The 20,273-nt window shown below is 51.0% G+C and overlaps 1 protein-coding gene across 1 annotated transcript; it reads left to right on the top strand.

The window, feature by feature from the left end:
- The first annotated feature begins 103 nt into the window (after positions 1-103).
- On the top strand, positions 104-18,934 carry LOC8031980 (dual specificity mitogen-activated protein kinase kinase 7). The gene is made up of 7 exons (XM_002408073.5): positions 104-479; positions 3,776-3,863; positions 6,463-7,060; positions 9,364-9,444; positions 11,389-11,531; positions 13,024-13,069; positions 16,245-18,934. The coding sequence occupies exons 1-7, from the start codon at positions 323-325 to the stop codon at positions 16,338-16,340; spliced, it is 1,209 nt and encodes a 402-aa protein (XP_002408117.3). The 5' UTR covers positions 104-322; the 3' UTR covers positions 16,341-18,934.
- Positions 18,935-20,273: the final 1,339 nt, after the last annotated feature.

Below are 20,273 nucleotides of genomic sequence, written 5' to 3'. Positions count from 1 at the left end.
CATAGGCGTGTTGTTGTTGTCGTCCTCGAGTTTTGTCGTTTCGTCGGTATCGTTGCGCCACATTTCCTCATTTCGTCGGGCAATGCAACACCCAGCTGATCCGTTTCGATGTTTCGACGGTTTCGAAGCGCTTCGCAAGAGCTGCCGAAAATGCCCACAGTCACGCAGTGAACTTACCTAAATTTTACGACAATATTAATAATTCTAATAAGTGACATTAGTTATTTATTATTTTATAAAAAGTGTCTGCAATCGCTTGAGCGCACGAAACTAGAAAATAACGCCAGATACGTATCTGCGGTGGCCGTCGACATCAGTGATCATGATGGCGGCGATAGCTTCATTTCAGAAAAAAATAGCCGATCTTCAGGCTCGGCTGATGGCCGAGAATGACGCGAAGAGTAGAGACAAACTGCCTCGGGATCTCAACTTAAACTTCTCGAGTCCGCAACACACACCACGATCGAGGCCCAGGCCATGTAAGTGAAACTGACGTCGCCTTCGTCGGGTAGGCTTAGGGAGAGAAGAAAGAGCATCGGATCAGACTGCGGGGGTGGGCACCGTCGAGAAAACTGCGGCGGCCCAACCAGATATTTCTCGCCGCTCGGTTTCCCGCACGTCGAGCTGTACACTTTGGAACCGTGCACGAGCGAGGCTAGGCAGCGAAGATATCAGTGCAATTAAACGTCGGGCAATGAACAAATCAGCAACGCAAGGTGCGTTGTTAAAAGCGTTCATTGCCGCACACTGGGGATGCAGCCTAGCGAAGATGCTTGAAGTGTTTCTCACAACCGAGTTTCTAGAGTTCCGACCAGACGGAACGGCAGCAGACGCAGTAGTTCCGTCCACGCGGAACGATAGGAGGCCCGGTAAAGTTCCGTCCAGACGGAACGAGAGTGAGCCCTGTGGAGTAGTACCGTTGGTTCCGTCCCGAGGGCCCAGAAAACAGTATTGTTCCTTTCCGTCCAAGCTCTTGGTCGGTTTCTTGAGATGTTTAAATGTGCGTTGTTGTTTTTTGTTTTGGTTACTTATAAGGTAGAGCCACAATAACAAGTTCTTGCTATGCAAACCTAATTGCAAAGTCGTGCTGCCGTCGAGGAGAAACGTCCTGGAAGGTTGAGACAAGGAATGCTCCTTCATTACGGCAATGCACCCAGCCTCAGGTCTTCCGTTGCAATGAATACCATTCCAGAAGAAAGCTCTTGAAATGCTGAAATATCCACCGTATGCACTGGATCTTGCTCCCAAATACATACTCTTCAAAAAAAAATATTAAGGAAACACGTGCTTGGAGGAGATTTTTAATGGGTAATGAGGTAATAGAGGCTGGAGATGCATGGTTTGCAGAGGTTGGTCAAACTTTTTTCCAGGCAGCAGTACAAATGTTATGGGGGCAGAAGCCGAGGGAGAGGAGGAGACGAGAGTGCACGGGAGCATTGGAATGCGGGGCTCTGGTTGGAATGATCAGTAGGTAGACCTGAAGCCTTGGTTTCCTCTGCACTTGTCGAACATGTTCAAATGCGAGCGCTGGACAATGGCATTCTGCGGTAAAATACATTTGGCGAGTGCAGTGGAGACAAAGGCTACCTTTGTCTCCACTGCGCTCGTCGAACGCATTTGAATGTGAAAACCAAACGTTAACGTTTCGTGTTCTATCGCGTTCGACGAGTGCGGTGGAGACAAGGGCGGCTAGCTTTGTGTCTACCCACTAATCATTCCAACCAGAGCTCAGCATTCCGACATCCCCATGCATTATCGCCTTCTCCTCACGCTCAGTCTCTGCCTACATAGGTTTGCTGGGACAAGTTCATTAGACTTCGAGAAGACTACATTAAAGGGGTACGGAAACAAAAATTGAAATATTCAAATTTCGTTTGGAAATGAGTCAAGCATGACGGATAATAACCGTAAATGATAATCGCACATTCGTATTTTGACAGACTGGCTATATTTTTCGGTCGAAACGGTGCATTCGAGCAAGCGAACGAAGAGCGCGATGCATCATGGCATATCCGGCGCAAACAAAAAGCAAAGAAAAGGTTCCCCGCATTCGTGCCGTAGCAAGGCTGGCGTGGTTATGAGCTTTTTCCTTGGTGGTGTCAGCATTGTTGTGGTGTCAATAGCGTCGGCGCGTTACAACCGAGCCGTTCGAAGTACCCGTGGGGTGACGAGCATGTGGCTGGCCCAAGGGGCACGTAGCTTCCTTAACACTGTCAGCTTAGGGCTGAACGGGGTGGGGAAAGCAACTTTTGTTTGAGTTTTGAGCGACGGGCTAATCTTCTAGGGGGAGAATAACTGTGTCCGGTTGCACGAACGAGGGTCCGAGAGAGAGGGGAGTCCTTCCTTTCCATCTTCTTGGACCGTTTGGTGCAATGCACGATTTCTGAGTTGAGCTAGGAGGAAAGCTAAGAAGGAAAATGTTGAAATTCCAAAGAGCGGCGCTGCTTTGAAGGAATCTGCTACGTCATGACTACGTAGCAGGTTCCCCAACGTTGCTACATCACCTCCCAAATAGGCTCCGCATGCATCCACCAGGTGTGCTTTGAAAGATTGTTTATTTAGCTTAAAAATTAGTTTTTTTGTGCCTCTCAATGGAAGACTGGTGTTTTTAAGGTTAGGGTGCAACATGCAACGCATTCAAGCTAGAAAATGAGCGATAGAATTACATTCCCCTACCCATTTAAAAATAACATAGGAACCACTTTTTACACCGGAAATGGGTCATGGGTGGAGCATAGGGATCAACCCTCGTGTGCTGCACAAAGGTTCATCGGCAGGTTTCTCTTCCGTCTGAAAGAAACATTAGCAGTGGTTATTGTACTGTCTGGATGGAACTCTAGTGGTTACTATCGTTCCGTCTGTGCAGAACTCTACAGGGTTCGCTAACATTTCGTCTGGATGAAACACTATCGGTTTTGTTTGTACGGAACTATTGTGGTTCCGTCCAGATGGAACCGTAAGAGTGGTTCCGTCCAGACGACAGAACCACTGGGCGTTACCACGAGGTAGCCACAACCTTCTCATAAATGCAACGTTCGCACTGGAGTGAGTTTTCGACACTGAGCCATTTGTCCGGCGCTGCAAGGTTCAAAAAGGTTGCTGCATTGTTGGGGTCACTGCGACATGATTGATGCACCTCTGCGTTGCCTTAAAATCGTGCTGCGGCGTAACAAAATGCCCAAGTAAGAGATCAATCATGGTAGCAAGTTTGATGATGCCTCTTTCGTTGCACGTCATTGTGCAAGCTGAGCAAAAGGGGTGTAATGGCAACGAGAAAGCGCCACCAATAACACTACAACCAGGTAGCGTAGGTGAAGGGCGCAAATATCTTGGTGGTTTTTCTTTTTAAGGGGCACTTTATGTAGTAAAAAGTGCACCCAGTGCCCGCGTGGAGCGGCACGCGCCGCTTCATGCAGGAGCGATCGACTTAACGTCGTCGAATGTTGCAGGAAAAACTTAAAAAGGGTGCCTCGCGAAAGCCTCAGAGTGACAACCAACATTCGAAAGCTTCTTTTGTTGGCAGTCCCGAAGAAGAAGCTCAGCCTCTTAGTAAAATGTTGGCTGCCACTTTACAGTTACCAAGAACTTCCTACTTGTCTGCACATCGACTGCGAACCAGATACCAGACATCGCATCTCTCGGTGCTCGTTTGTTTGAATGCCTCGCACCTCCGCAGCCACACGCCTTTGCAATGAATGGCTGAGGCGGGCTGCTAAATGGGCGTCTCTTGTTGCCCGTGACGGCTCAGGTTGGGCGGTTGTTTTGGTGTGTGCAGTCCTGCTTGGAGAGATGACGGCAGCTGGCCGGTCCACCCGACAGTTCTCGCTGCCCACCTCCAGTCCCGTGATGACCAGACAGGACAGGTGGGTCCACTCCCCGCGCCTCTTTGCTCTGGCCCACATTGAATCCCAGGTGGTACTACCTAGACTACAAGGCCTGTTTTCCTGCTCCGACTTTGGTGGCGGATCCAAGCTGCACCGCCTAACTCTCTTGTATGTCGCCGTGAATGCTCCCCGCACGCATTGGCAGTACAGTAGCTCGCAGCGTGCGCACATACTTTCAATGATCTATGGCGTGTTTACTGTAAAATACCAGGAGGTGCCCACCCCATTTTCACTGAAAACTGGGTTATTCTTGACATGCGCTCTTGCCCGGTCAAATCGGGCGGTTAACCTATAATTTGCAGAATTCCCAGGTTTGGGAAGCGCTAATAGCGAGCGCTTCTTCGGTATTTTACGGCATCGCTTTCTGCGCGGACCTCATATCTTGGGTGGTATGGCAGAGAACTATCAGACAAGACTGGGCTTCGGAGTAGCGTCACTCCGGTACATTGTTCCCAGTTTCCGATTTTCATTTAGTTTTCTACATTTTCCGACGTGCACTTCCGCTTTCGCTGAAGTGCCCGGCGGAAAATGTAGCAAGTGCTTACTGTCTTCCTGCCTGCTGAAACAATCCTTAGGAGTGATCAAAGTGACATCAAAAGATTTCTGTACACACCATAACTGGAACCAAAAAAAGTTGCATTTTTGGGACCGTGACTGTCACCAGTGGCAAATCTAATGTGAATTCCGCTCGCAGATCTCGAGCGCTCCAAAAGCGCTCCATTTGGAGCGCGCATATTCCGCTCGCAGATCTGGCTCAAGTTGGTCATCTTCCGCTCGTAGATCTCTGGCAGCGCCCGCTCCACGGAGCGCCCCAAACTACGCCGAACTTGCTCTGTGGGATCTCACAGATCTCTCCGGAAGTTGACAGAGCGGCCCACGTGATTTCCGTCTAAATCGGCGGTGCTCATGCGCGGCGAGGTTGGAGAGATCGGCGGGCCGGTCGGGCCACGGCCGTGTCGGTGTCGTGGAGTTGGTTCTGTTCAGGTGCGTTGGTTGTTTACTCTGGATTTTGACGGCTCGAACGCTTTTACCTCGCGTAGATCAGGGATAAAAAGCCGGGAATGTGGAGTGCGGCAAATCGTAAGCGCTGACATCTGTGATCGTGAGAGGAAGAACGAGAAAAAGAACGACAGAAAAGCTGGAGGCAGACGCAAGGTTAGGCCTATTCATTCTGCAGCCAGTGATTGTTTACCTTTTTACACTGCATTCCGTCGGCGTTTTCCCGTGAAATAAAGCAAGAAGTAGTTAGGCAACGACCGCGCAAGTGATGGTTTGTTACCTCTGGGTTTATTGAAGTCGTACTACAAATCTGAACTCCGCTGGCAATCGCTGTCCGTGCCCCACTGCTTCGAGGCGGCCGAAAGGTATGTGACGGTGCCGAACGCGGACGTCTTCGTTATTTGTGACATGGGCACCGTGGTACGTTTAATTTTGCTCGGTTTGTGTCGCGTGTTATTTCTGCAGCTAAGCAGTGACAGTTGTCACTGGTCGTCGGAAACGTGAGCCGGCTGAGGCGTTGGTGGGCTGGTTAAGTTCGAGCAGCGGCCATTTTGTACGGCGGAGGGAGAAAAGGTGGGGAGGGGTGTGGGGGAGGTCGCTCCAAAAATGCAAGTTTATCTTCCCCTCGTCGATTCGGAGCGAGTCCCACAGAGTGGAATTTCGCCTCCCTTGCGGATTTTGGAAAGCGCTCCAGATCTACGAGTGGAATTCACCACTAGTTACAGAAGGATGGTGCCCACAAGCCGCCGGTGCATCAACAACTGTCAAATGACACGGTTGGATGGAGGACCGTCGTGGCGATGTTATTGCTCGAGCTTTTCTTTAGGTCAATGTGCAGACACTGTACTCTGTTTCACCATAACTTGGCAGACGGCGAAGACTATCACAAGTTGCGCGCAGTGCTGTCTAAGTCACGGGTGGGAGAGAGAGGGAAGCCGCTTTTGCATAAGTTTTGAACGGTGGGCTCACATTCTAGGGGGAGAATAGTTATTTCTGGAACACACAAAAGAGGTTCCAGATGAAAGGGGGGTTCGTTCTCTCTCTTCTCGGCCTGTTACGTTCTCGCCTCTGCACCCTTGCTAAGGGCTGTCGTATGCTTTGCCTCCGTCGTTCTCATTGGCTCAAAGGGGCCGGGGCATTTACTCTTTTCCCAGTTAGGGTGAAACGAAGTATAGTGTGCTTATGGGACTGTGATAGCAGGAAAAGGATGCTTATTCTACTTGGCTATTGTGCGGGAAAAGGATGAACCTTTAGATGTTCGTAAAGTGGTGAGTGAGTCTCATGCATTCAAATTGGTTACTTAGCCGTCGGCCCCAATACCGAATCAAAAGTGGGTTGAACTTCTTGCAAGGGCACGTCGGCCTGCTCGCGGTGAAGACCAATTGTTGCGACTCACAAACCAACGAGGTGGAGAAAGTGTTGCGATCGGGAAACTCTACCCGCATCGAACGTGGAACCGCGAGGCACTGACACTACTTCAGATGGCCAGCACAGTGGGTGCCTCGCAGTTAAGCCCCCTTTCTGGGGAGGGCTGTGTCGGGCGAGTGCTACAGCCTGGGCATGTGTCCTCCGGTCGCAGCGGGGGTGCAGAGTCGGAGCGCAAGCTGCAGGAGATCCTGCAGGCGGGCAACGTGCTGACGATAGGCGGCCAGCGGCACCGGGTAAAGACCGAGGACCTGGAGCAGTTGGGGGACCTGGGGTGCGGCACGTGCGGCCACGTGGTGAAGATGCGCCACAGGCCCACGGGCAAGGTGCTGGCGGTGAAGCAGATGAGGCGCTCTGGCAACCGGGAGGAGAACAAGCGCATCACGATGGACCTGGAGGTGGTGCTGCGCTGCCAGGACTGCCCCCACATCGTCCAGTGCCTTGGCTACCTGATGACGGAGGGGGAGGTGTGGATCTGCATGGAGCTGATGTGCACCTGCCTGGACAAGCTGCTGCGGCGGCTGCGGCCCCGGGCCCTGCCCGAGGACATCCTGGGCCGCACGGCCCTGGGGGTGCTGCGGGCCCTGCACTACCTCAAGGAGCGCCACGGCCTCATCCACCGGGACGTGAAGCCCTCCAACGTGCTGCTCGACCGGGCCGGAAGGGTGCGCCTGTGCGACTTCGGCATCAGCGGCCGCCTCGTCGACTCCAAGGCCCGCACGCGATCGGCCGGCTGCGCCGCCTACATGGCCGTGAGTTCACCCTGCACCCATTTGGGGATGGCTCTTGGCGGCTAAAGTGATCAATTTCACTCTTTGCTTTTCTCGCAGCTACTGTCGAGACCGGTTATAACGCAGTCGTCGGAAATCACTTCGCTATATCCGATTCTTCGTTATATCTGGACTCTATGAAAGTAACGCGCAAATAAAGGATAACGGGGCTGTCACGGGCACATGTTTATTGCGCCTGCAGAGGGTGGTCGAGGCTTCTATGCACACGCTTTTTGCTAAGAGCTACTCTTCGCCAACGGCGAGAAGTTTAATCGAGGGGTGATCTCGCTAGCTCCGTATAAATCATCTTTATAGCTGCGACGGCTGCTGCGGAGGACATTGACAGTGGAGCAGTATTCTTTAATGTTTGTGCTCACTTTTTCGAGGATGACACGTTTCTGTTTCAAGGAGATTGCCTTCCTCTTTCTCGCCACTCGGTGATGGCACTCGCCACCATTGAGTGGCGATGATTTGCTGAATTGGTGCTTGAGCAAAATCATACTTTCATGCATAGTGCGATTACGCCAACCAGTGACAACGAACATGGAACACGAAGCGAACAAAAACGCACACGGCACTAAGTATGCGCTCAAGTTCACATTTCATTGGTATGGGGAGTGTAGGTTTAAGAGGGGGCGCAACTGCTCGATCAGGGTCACGTGACTTATAGGCTGCATTTGCAAAATGAGCTGCAGGAGGTCGAAAGTGTTGACCGTCTGCAAACGTCTCCGCCTCTCCACCCGGTTCCCTCGCCACGCGACAACCCAACGCCTGCGCGCTTGCACCAATCTGCCTAGGAGCCTTTCGCCATTAAATTGCACATGCTCTTCATGGTTGAAGTTGCTCCCTCTAGCAAGATGTATTTAACTAGAATTTCAGCTTACTCTGTCCAGTAAAGGGACTGTTTTACAGCACGCTCAAACTCCGCTTGCATCGTGAAATGTACCGCTCACTCTAAAGAGCGCATGTGCCCTCAGTTTTTCTCAGAACCAGGCACTGTGCCGTGTGGAGAGATCCTGGCAAACGACTAAGCATGAATTGCAACTCATTTTCTGCATTCTGATATGCTGTAGATAACACCGTGATCCCACACCCTACTTTCACGCTTGGCAAGGCCGGACCGATTAGGCTCTCGGGGTGCCGGCAACCTAGCACTGCCGTTAGGCCATCATAGAGCGACCTCTCAAAATCGTAGCGATCCTAGCGGCGCTGTGCCACACTATGTTCCTTGGGACCCTAGCAATGACAGTTTCGGTTTTGATTTCCCCATCTCGCTTCACGACGTCCCGTCGAGAGCAAATAGGTATGGCGCTTGCATTTTTGAATATGCAAATTTTCTTAAATTTATAACACCGTCGATGTTGCCTATTAATATGGGTAGAGTGCTGGGGCACATTTTTCGGGCTCCCGGCGTGCCGGAGTTTGTGTGCAGGTACAGTGAAACCTCGTTATAACAAAGTTGAAGGAGTGGTCATAATTATTTCGTTATAACCATTAGTTTGTTATAGCCAATGTCCATTTTTTTCCCACTATTAGCAAGCAAGGGGAATTATGATTACTTTGTTATATCCATTAGTTTGTTATATCCCATTTTGTTATAACGAGGTTTTACTGTAAATACAGAACTACGATAGCAGATGGGAGAAGTACCGGGCAGTCCACTTATAACAATAATGAGAAAACCCGAAAATCGAATTGTTATAACTGATTATCGTTGTATCTGGACTAGAAACTGAACGTTTCTACTGTAGAAACCCTAGAAACTGATCATTATAAGCACTGCATAGTTATAAGTGGATTGCACTGTACACTGAACCAGTCATTCTGTTCCATTGCCTCATCAATGTCCTAACCTTCTTAAATGATCAGTGAGCGGGGAGTGTCACGCTGCACTTGAAGTGGTAGCCAAGCTAAGTTTAGGCAGGTGCGTATGGCCGCCAGAGGTCCGTCTTTCGACGGGGCACTCACGAAAATGAAGGAGTGCAATGTGAGCTGGCACCGACTTTATTTTCAAGCAGTGCCGAGATTCACTACTTCGTCGACTGGGCAGTCGAGACCGAAACCGCGCCACTCCTCTCCGTGGTCAAAGAAGTTCCATAATGCAACGCGCGCATTGTTTCGTGCGGGGATTTTAGGAAGTAGTGTATTGGTTCGAGCCCAATCCGACTGCCAGGTTGGAATTCAGACGCGACCCAAGCTGGCTCAAGCCTCTGTTTAGCGTTCCCCACGAGCCGAACTCGTGGTGCAACAGTGCCCTCACCGTTCTACCCGTGCGACCGTTGCAGCCCGAGCGGATCGACCCGCCGGACCCGACCAAGCCGGACTACGACATCCGGGCGGACGTCTGGAGCCTGGGCATATCCATGGTGAGGCCGCCCGTGGCTCTTCTCATAGACATCCACGTTTGTCTTTTGTGTTGGCACACTGTCCTCCCGTCTGCGTGGAATTCCCGATGTCCCATGGTTCTCCAACCAGGCACAACCAGGCGCTTGCCCGGTCGTGCCTAGTTGGAAATTTGTGAAAGTGAAATGTGTGAAAAGGGGACCGAATGTGAAAAATGCTTGAATACACCCTTGTCCTGAATTTAAGAAAGTCCCCATCCATCCTTTGCGGACGTGTGCAATGCAGTGTCGCTTTCGGTCGTGGAAACTGTTGGGCAGTTTTTCGTGCGAGGCCTACAAAGTTCTTCATTTGGAATTTGTCACGGCCCTTTGCCGCGCACATTTCCAGTCTCGGCTGTTAGAACTCCTTCACCACCACATACAAATGAGACGGGCAAAGGTAAATAGTGTGCGAGTCTCGTCCATTACGACCAGCATTATGACATTATGTGCAGGAATAGAGAAAACGAGGCTCAGCAAAAGTATCCTCAAGGCTGTTTCGAACATTTGCGTCGGTTGCGTTCACTAGAACTGTATATAGTCACTGACAGGCCGAGAGCTGCGGGGAAGTCGTTTAGTTGTTCTACCTTCGGCCCAAGTCTCCTACCTTCGACGACACTTGGCCGTCTCGTAAGTTTCGAGCACGCAAGCGCAGCCAGAGCGTGGTGGAAGCAAACAACCGCGGCGGGCATCCAAAAGAGATGTCTCGCCATTCTCATCCTCTCGGCGACCATGGTTCAACAGCGGCAACTAGGAACATCACACGAATTTGTAATGCAAGCCATACCTAGTGAATCGTTGTAAATCGCAAAAAAAGAGGGTGTGGAGGTTTAATTAGGAACACTTAAAGCCGCAGACGGGGCCTGTCCCTTGGTAACAGTGTCGCTAATAGTTTTTTTTTTTTAAGATACTGGTTTTTACATAAAAGTTTGCTTTTCGGTATTACCATTTTTGTTTATTTTAATCGGATTTACTTCTGCAATGCTAACGCTGGAGCTGACAGAGGCACGTTATTTTTCTATCTTTTTCTCGCCTCGCCTTATATTTATCCTTTACATGCCATGGGACGACCGGTTCAAGATAGGTGTAGGTTGGTCCCGTGGCTTGCCACCAATGAACCACAGCCAAAGAAGAACCGCCTTGTGGCTATTGATTGCGTCCCAGTTATTCCTTATACTGCTTGCCATGCCGTGCACGGCGTTCGCAATTGTTTTGTCGTTTAAGCGCGAGACACATGCGCGAAAAATCCATCCGATCCGACGTCCGATCCGGCAATACGACTGCCTGATTCGAAAAATTTGGTCGCTTCAGACGTTGGATCGGCGATCCGGCGTGCGTCCAACGCGCCAGATAGTTTCGCACGGTGGACGGATTGTCGGATGCGTCCAGCCAATGACAGCGCAGCTAGCGCGAACGTTATGATGACGTACGGGGTCTGGCGGGACGAACAAGAAAACGGGACGGGCGACGGGAAGGCGGACGCGTGGATCCCGCTGACCCATTCGAGAAAGATGGCCCCGTCAAAGAAGGCACGGGCTAACGAGAACGAGCTTCTAACTTCGCTCTTGTAAGCTATTGTCAATATGGGACCAGAGATCTGTGAACGCGGACCTCCGCTGGGGCGCTTGGATCTCATGGGCGGAGCCAAACGGATCGTCGTGTCGTATGCAAGGTCGGAAGCGTGTGTCTCAAACTGTTGCGTGCGGCGATTCGGAGCGGCGTTCGGACTGTCGGATCGGACGAATCTGCCGTCCATGTGTCTCGCGCTTCAGGTCGCTGACCAACGCAGCTGTCTGAACTGGGCTTTATTGTCTTTTCCGTATCCTCACCTTCCCTAGCGTCTCCGCCCGTGGTAGTCCAGTTTGCGACGGCGGGGCTTGGAGCCGTCCCGTCCTCCTGGCTGAGCGTTATGTTGTCCCCTTCCCCCAGGTGGAGCTGGCCACGGGCCAGTTCCCGTACAAGGACTGCAAGACGGACTTTGAGGTGCTGAGCCGGGTGCTGCAGGAAAAGCCCCCCAGCCTGCCGAACGACGGGTCCTTCTCCCCCGAGTTCTGCTCCTTTGTCAAAGACTGGTGAGTGAAGGGACACTGACAGGGTATTTATGATCGCCAAGGTTTTATGAGAGCTTAAATAACCAGAACACAATTTGCGACTCGAAATATGTTTTCTTTCCGCCCCGAAAACCGCCGATCGAGAACTGGCCGGTTTGAATCGTGCTCACACTCTTCTTCATGGTCACGTGCCGTTTTCTGTAGTTTAGACGGAACCACCAAATATGATCAACGTCGTGGGTCATCGAAGGCACACACTCAATACTAAAAATAGAAATTAAATATGATACCAATCTTTTGTAGCTTTAGTTTGCACTTGCTACATGCCCCACATGTCATGCCAACCACAAGTCGCGTGAAAGTTTCACTTTCGCAGATAACGGTGTTTCCTCCATTTTTCATCTTAACAGTTTCATTATCGCAAAATGTCGATCAGCTTTTTTTCCAAAGCACTCACGAAGTCCGACATGTTGCTGATGAGCTCCGAAGCATTCCGTTGCTCAGCGCTTGCAGTGCTCGAAGAGCTTGAAAGCCCGTCGCCATTGGTCCAGTGACCGGCTTTTTCAGAGTCAAACGTAGCATTTCTCGACGTTCCTCATCGTGAAAAGCTCTCGATAGGCGAACAGAAAACTTAGTTCTTGTTTGAGACAATGTGCGATCAGATGCAACTTGGTAACGATGCACCAGCATCACTGCATAGTGCGTCAGGGGTGGCAGCCAATCTTATATTTGGGTGCCTTACATATTCAAGCACCTCTCTCCAAAATATTATAGTGTAATTCAAACTGAAAGTTTAAAAAAAAAAAAAGGATAATTATGTTGCGCGGAACGTGCCCAAAATCTCTCCGAAAGAGAAAACCGATGTCGAAGCGCGGCTCGACTCGCATTTCTACATGGAAAGCGAAAGTACTCCGCGTGCGGCGCAGGCTGACGAGTTGAAGCAGGATTTGGCTGCGAAGTCTGCCACACAACGGAAGTTTGACCTCCTCAATGTCACTGTTGAGGATGAAGAGACAGATTCCGGCATGCAGTTTGTGATCGTGGATTTGAACTAGTGATGGACCGAATCTGCCGAACTTGCCGAACTTTTGCAGGAAAGTTCAACAAAGATGTGGCAAAAATTCGGCAAATGTCTGCGCACGCGCGAGAACGCAACGGAGCCTTAGATTGCAAATGGATGCCTTGCAGTCGTGCGATTACTATCGTGCAGCGTAGTACAACCAGCGGTTACGGTGCGGTGTGGGGTAGGGAACACGGTAACTGTGCTTTTGTGAGCGAGTGTGGTGATTGAGGTGAGATGATATCCTGTCAGGAGGCAATAGGAGGGTGTCATATGTACTTGCGTTTGTGTGGTAAAATTTAGCTAAGAGACATATTCGAGTGCCTACAGTCAGGTGGTCATAAAAGCCTTAAGGTCTGTCTTAAGTTGCCTCACGCCGACGTCGTAGGAATACACTGACGTTATGAATCGAGCTGCACGCAAGTGATCTGACTCTGTGCCGTCTCGTTGCAGCCTTACAAAGGACTACAGGGAGAGGCCCAAGTACCGGGAGCTCCTGGTGAGTGGGTCCGCTCGGCAATGTCGTCTCTCGTCTGCCAACGACGGACTGGATAAAGGAGGACACAGACAAAGTGCTTTGTCTGTGTCCTCCTCCATCCAGTCTGTCGTTTTTTGGTGCTGTGCAAATCTAGAGTGCCCACCCAGCAGATTCCTCCATTCACTCTGAACAGAAAGCAGTTTTTCTATGTGCTGCTTGGAAATCTGGAGGTAGCAGATTGATCGCCTAATGGTTCCGACTGACTTGTGGAAAGTGGTGGAGCTTGCCGTGCAGTCGGAGCAAGTTTACTGCTTAGTTGTCAAACACCAGCTCACATAGAGTTCAATCTGTAGTCGCTCGAAACATTTCATTTTTAATTTTTACACCGCCGTTTCTGCCTCAACCACAATGGCGATCGCACCGATTTCGACATTGGTGCGTGATGAGAGAAAGTTGAGATCAGATCGAACGAATCCAATATTAAAAGTAAAGGGTCAGCTTGAACTTAAAGGGGCCCTGCAATCATATTTAAGCGTCTACCTTTTATGCGGTTTCCACGTCTCTTGGGGTTCGGGCAAGCCAGCGGGCACGGAAAGAGTAGCTAAATATCAGTGCGCCATATTTTAACCGGACGACGCGGAAACCTCCTCCACCGACGAGGGCGACCCGCGGTACCGAAAGCGCGCAAAATGTGACGTCTTTGGTCCTGGGCTTACTACTGGTCAGAGCCACTAAAAACTTCTTTTTGGTCGAAATACAAAATATAAGTGGCGCGAACCGTTTCAATTATTTATAAAAGTAGTTTTTGTTCAGTATTATAGATGAAAAAAAGAAAGAAATGCAGTTTATAAAGTACGGAAACAAGAAATGACCTGTCAACATATCCGCCGCCAAGCGGTGGAAAAGGTGGCGCATACTAGAAAGGAGTACTGGGATAAGGCGCCGACACGGAAAAATCCCGGATGTACGCGGTGGCGCTGCAGTCGTATGAACAGGAGGATCCGACGGGCTCCGAGCGTTCCGAAGGCCTTCGGCGACAGGCTTTGTCTTGCGGTTTGGCCGTTTCGCGGTATGGCAGCGCGAAGTGGCTCCCATTCTGAACTGATCTTTACCCCGTGTTTGCTGTCGTTTGTGGCCAAAGAAGTGTCATGCCGGATTAGAGTTTAATCACGCAGCAAACGCAATGAAAGCCGCTTTGGCTGCCCGCTGCATACAGCCTATCCAGAACACGCTTTAGTGGCGCCCTCTGGCGCCGTCGACACGGAGTGCGGCGGCCGTAAGCGCTCGATGAGCTCACTATTCCTCCTCTAGTTCACGGCCACTCAAGCCAGGACCTACGGCGTCATGAAGGAGGTTATTTTTTGCTTGTTTTTGTAAATCTAAATTGCCTATAACTTTTAAAATAAAGCGAATTTCGCGAAAAGAAAAGTTTCACTAAGTTACTACGTTCAGTGCGCTCAGGTTCGGTGCAAATTAAAGAACAGTAAAAAGTCCTTGCAGGGCCCCTTTAAAGAAACAAGCGAAAAAAGGACGGAGGAGAACAAAAAAGCTGCCTAGCAGGTTTGCGCTGTTCACATATGCACGAAATAACTATCAGTTACAAGAAAGATTTACACGGGGAAATGATTCATTGAAACGTTGCTCGCCAAAGTTTATCCCGCTCCAAGTTTAATAATTTCCTCGTGTTGGCCTTTTTTGTAATTAATAGTTATTCTGTGTATGTGATCAGCTTCTGAAGACTACAATTACACGTACAAAGAATAAACATACTAAGTGTAGACCGCATATAACGTATGTCTCGGGAGTCGCGAAAATCCACACTATAAGCGGTACCGCGCTATAACCAAAACATCAATTTTTCAGGCCAAAATACATGCCACGAAACAACTTACCTTTGTAAAAGAATTTATTTTTACGTTAGATGAAAAATAAAGCTTAGTTTGAGGAAAGTCTTTATTTCACCAGACTAGTACAGTTCTGTCTCAAGTGTGTCACACATTTCGAAAGAAATGAGCGGCTTTTGCCTGGCGCAGCCTTTTAACGGCGTCGCGAGTTGCGGGCGGACGTTGCGAGCGTTCAGGATTGCTAACCCTAATCACTTTTCTCCGGAGATGAAAACGCGTGAAAATTCGCATCCTTCATACGTACGCGCCAGTAATACCTTGAACTTGAGCACACGCATGAAATGCGCCAAATAAGAAATATGGGCGATGTTCGAGGACACAAATGCTTAGAAATCACCACTGTAGTCGAAGTAAACAAACACGACGACACGGGCGTTTCTGCCGTCTTGAGAGCGCCGCCACGACATCGCCGCACGAGTAGGTGGATTTTCCCTTCTAGTACTACGTGCTGGGTTATCACAGCAACACACAACGAAAATTCACAGTCAAGGATAGCGCTTTTACGCAGAACGATGAGATGAACGCCGTCTACGACGACGATCACAACCGACGCCATGTTTACGGATAGAAACAGCCGGCCCGCGACCGGAGAGGAGGAGGAGGAGAAGCGTTGTAAGAGAGGTTGGGGGGGAAAGGAGAGAGCATGCAACGCGCGCGAACACTTCTCGACATGCGATTGGTCTGTCGTTGCGGTTGTTTGTTTCTGTTTCCAACGCAGCGGAGGGACGCACGCACGTGAACGACACGTGCGTGCGTCCCTCCGTCGCTAAGGCAACTGAAGCCTCTCTCTTCGCTTCTCCCCGCTTTTTCGAGCAACATCCTTGCCCCGCTAGTGCAGCGTGCGGCTCGCGCCGTCAGCGCCGTTATCTAGTGTCGCACAGGGAAGCGAGCGCGCTGCTCCGGTCGTCGGCGCGGTGTGCTGGCTGTGCCAAAAACCGCACTATAACCGGTATTTCCCTTCGCGCGCCTCCATTTTAAGCGGTATGTAATTACATGGATTTCTATGGGAAGTGAACCGGTGGTTTAAAAAAACCGCGTTATACCCGGTCCTGCACTATAAGCGGTTACGTTGTAAGTGGTCTATACTGTAAATCAAAGTTGTTAGTCAGCTGCTTTGTCCTGTTCCGTCCTTTCTTTGTTCGTTTCTGTAAGTTCATGCTAACCTTTCACCAATATGTGTAGCTCTCTGTACCACTGGTACTCTAGTTTTGTAGTGGCAGTTTTTCCCGGGAGGGGGGGTCCAGGGCCCTCCCCTGCCCGTGTGCGTGTCCCCATCCGGGCCCTCCTCGCAGGAGCACCCGTTCATCAAGCGCTACGAAACGAAGGAGGTGGACGTTGCGGCCTGGCTGGCGGAGGTCATGGACGGCTCTTCCGAGGACGGACTGTGAGCGCGGGGGCGCAACCGAACCCAACCCATGCCCCGAGCGGGAGATGCGGAGCCCCGCTTCGGGCTGCCATGCCCTCCACATTTTCTGTTTAAGGGTAGCGGCGACGCGTGGCTTTCGCCGAAGGGGCTTAAGCCCCGCCCCCCCAAAAAGTATGGGAGACGCGCCCTCGGCTTGGGGTTTTGCTCGCGGCGCCGGTTCTTTGGGAGGGCTCTAGGGGGTGCCAGACATGGGGAGGGGGGGCACAGTCAAAGCGAAGCACGATGGGGCGTTTCGCACGTCGCTCGAGCGTAGCACTCTTTATTTGTGCAAGTGTCTGGGCGTTGCCTTTTTTTGGGGGGGCTTTCTGCGTGCGAAGAGGCCTGCGCCATGTTTATTGTGCACCGTTGCCAGTCTCGCTCGGTTGTGCCTTTCTTTCTCGAGTAGCGAGCCACTGGTCGAGTTTGGTTGTCTTCTCCCCCTCATGGTTCGGTTCTCGATCGAGGTGGTTTGTCGTCGATAGTCCGTGCAAAAAGCTCTCGTCTCCAACGGGAACTGCGGCCGTCGTCTCATGCGGCTCCATTCGCCCGTCCGAGCACGAGTCGCTAGCCGTGACCGAGACACAATAGCTACGAGACTCTCTGGACCTCGGTGTCGTTGCAGGTGCGTCGCGGTCAGTTTACACGCCCTGCGGTCTGCGTGCGAAGTGACAAAGTCACAAGTCGACTTTGCAGTTTCGGACGTTTACGTGCCGTCGGGTTGGGAAGCGGTCGACATACCAAAGCGGTAGTGTTATTTGTACAGTCGTCGCTCCCGTTTCTTTTTCGTTAGGGCAAGTTTTACATCTGAAGTTTTTTAGCGTTTAATCTCTTTTAAATGCTTTGAGAAAGCTTCTTTTTCCTCGGCCTTTTCTTCTGTGACGAGTGCGGCTGGCGCGCGCTTTGTTTCTTGCCGCACGAAAGTCGCCGGCCCTGTGCCTCGAAAAGACAAAGCGCGTGTCACGAGCCGGGCTCGTCTGCGCTGCCGAGGCTGCCTCGTCTCTTCGACTTGGTTAACAATAGACCCTTTTCGAAATTTAGGCTGGCAACTTTGATCACCATCGTCATCTCGGTGCTTGGCATCGGCGCCAAATTAATGGCAGCCTTCTTGAGGATGATGAAGGAAGAAGTTGAAGATATTACCGAGCGGAGGACACGCGAGGCCTGTACATTCGAGACGTCTATACAACGCGATGTACTGATTGAATGCACAGGCTGCTTAAACGTCTATTTTAGAGTCTGTTCCAAGCAATTTTTTGGCATAAGCTTGGCTCTATAAAACCTTTTGATGGCAGAAATTTAGTAGAGGGGCCTACGAGTCGCGGGTTTGTACCGGCCAGTTCTTATCCTCGCACCGTTGAAACGGACACAAATCAAGAAAGACTTTTAAGATGATCGACGAAGCAATACTCATCCGCCATTGGTGTGCCGAAGTGACAGTGCCCGACGAAATACAGTTTCGTGACCGCCATTAGCTTATTGAATGTGAAACTACTTTTTGAGCCACCAGGTGGCGCTGAATTTTGAAAAGGGTCTGTTGAGAAGTTTGTTTTAGAAAGGGTCATTGCAGGAACGGCGACGTCCACGCCACTCTTCTGGGGGTTGTGAAACGTTTTATCTGGCGTCAGCTGCTCGTATTTACGGTGGAAAGAAAAGACTGTGAGCATACCTCCATCTAGTGAGATTTTGTTTTCACACGCGTGTAGCATTGCAGTTTGGAGAAATGCTTTTTTCGTGGCCTCTTCGTACGGAGTGCAGGGAGTTATCATGGGGGGGGGTCCCTGTCTGTGTTTTAACGGTGTCCGCCTACTTAAATCTCTCGGCGCGCGTTTTGTCGACGAGTTGTTGTACATAATTCTGCACCAGAGGCACGCAGCAGGTGCACGTCGATCCGTGCAGCGACTGTACATAATAAGGCGGCACGATTGGCCCCGCCCCTTCTCCTTCGAGAGGTACTGGTGACCGTGCGGAAGACCGTCTGGCATCTGATACGGACGCGCACCACGCTCGGGGAAGGCCACCAGCATGGCTTCCTCTGGCAAAAACAGTTGCACTTGTCTGGTGAAAAGAAAAATACCTAGTCAGTTTTGCTTCCTTTATTTTTTTTTTACCCTTTCATATACATGCTTAGTGGGGCCCGATAAGTAGCGAAGAATTTCGCCGCGCAACGGCTGCAATGCAAAGAATTGTGGGAAGCGTGCTTAGAGAGAAGAAATTTCTTTGAGGCTCGTGTCCAGTTGCGAGGTATCGAAGCGTCTTCCGTTGCGGGGGACGTGGGCTGCATCATTCCGCTCGCAGCGGCAGACGAGTCGCCTCGTCGGTCCCTCGAGGAGAATCTCAAGGACGGCGCGTGCAACGATCTCTCCGGAGCCGTCCGACAATGCCCAAGTCCGGTCTGCTCCGTGCGGCGCTTCCTTCCGTGGGTGGCTCGCTCTCGCGCGACTCGGGCATGGCGGGGGTCGGAAGGGGCGCCGCTTTCGGGGGGCGGCTTTAGTTCACTCTTTCCCGCGGAACCGCGGTGTACATTGGAAAGGGACCGCTTTGCTCACAAAGTGAAATAAACTGACGTTTCGCGGTTCATTGTGTCTTGCGTCAGTTGGCGAGTCGTGGTTGTTAATTTGTGTCACTTTTCCTGATTCTGGTGCAGTTTTCTCTCGGTTGAAGCTAATGATCTTTCGGAACTTCTACAAGCATAATTTCGGCCATGTGTCTCACTTCTGTTTTGTATTTGGGGGCAAAATCAGTACCACCTAGACATTGTTGGATCCCTGACCCGCTCAAAGCGGCAGACGTGCCCAGCTTGGCATCGGCAAGCTAGGAGGTGCTGCGTAAATCTATGAATGGTGGCATTTGGGGGAGGGTGAGGGAGGGGGAAGAAGGGAAGGGGGGAGGCACAGGCCTTGTCTTCTAGGTGGTATTGGCATAGTTATGTTACAATCAAATAATGGATTACTGGCAGACGTTAAAAGCGAGAGTATAGTACACGTATAGACATGTTACTATACACCAACTCATGTTTACAAACAAACCGGAGCGCCCCTAGCGGACGCCACCGGCGCCGCGCATGCGCGATGGATGGTGGGCAAGAAGCCCGCCGTCGCCCATAAACAAACCATTGAATTGTGTTGTTGTCGGCGTCGGTGGGAGTCCCCGTGCTCTTTTTCGCGTTGGAATTGTTGATGCTACGTCCTCCTAACAATGTCTGACTACTTGAGCGGCCTCAGCAAAACTAACGAGGCAAAACTTTGCGTCAATAATATGACGTGCGCCGATTCATTTCACGTGGACGCCGCAGAATGGGCGCTAAAGCCTGACTCCCACGATGAGATTCTGCTCGCTGTTTTCAGACGCGACATTAGGGAGTTTTCGTAGACCACGCTGCCCCTTCCGCTAAGCGTTCCGCAACGAAGAAGTTGCTACTGCGCCTGCGCGCCGATAGCCTTGACTGTGGAGTTCCCGCTATCGTAGCGGGTTGCGGAGGGCCTTGCGGGACGGCGAAAACGATCTACGAAAACTCCTTATTGCTCGGACTGCAAAAGCGTGGACCGTAGCTGAGATGGTGGACGTCGATACTGAAAACCGCAAGTAGAATCGGGCATTACAAGTCGGTGATGGCCACTGGTAACAATAACGATAAACATCTTGTATCTGTTTACACTTAGCCTACTTACCCCAACCAACCTTCAAAAGTGTTTTGAGGCCTGCAGTTAGTTCTTATCGCAATTACCGGGTCAACGTTTGGTTTCCGGGTCGCTGTCGTTTGAACGAGCTGACGACAAAAAGCAGCCAAGTTTGAAAGAGCAGACGACAGTTCGAACGCATGCGTAATGGGGTACGCGGGCAAGCACCGCGTCCCGCGTCAACAAACCACTCGAATGTCATGTCGGCGTCTGTGTGAGTCTGCCTACTCTTTTTCACG

This window comes from Ixodes scapularis, unplaced genomic scaffold (genome assembly GCF_016920785.2).
Source record: "Ixodes scapularis isolate PalLabHiFi unplaced genomic scaffold, ASM1692078v2 PGA_scaffold3__209_contigs__length_174095766, whole genome shotgun sequence".
Lineage (NCBI taxonomy): Eukaryota > Metazoa > Arthropoda > Arachnida > Ixodida > Ixodidae > Ixodes > Ixodes scapularis.
This window is presented reverse-complemented; position numbering and strand designations above follow the sequence as displayed.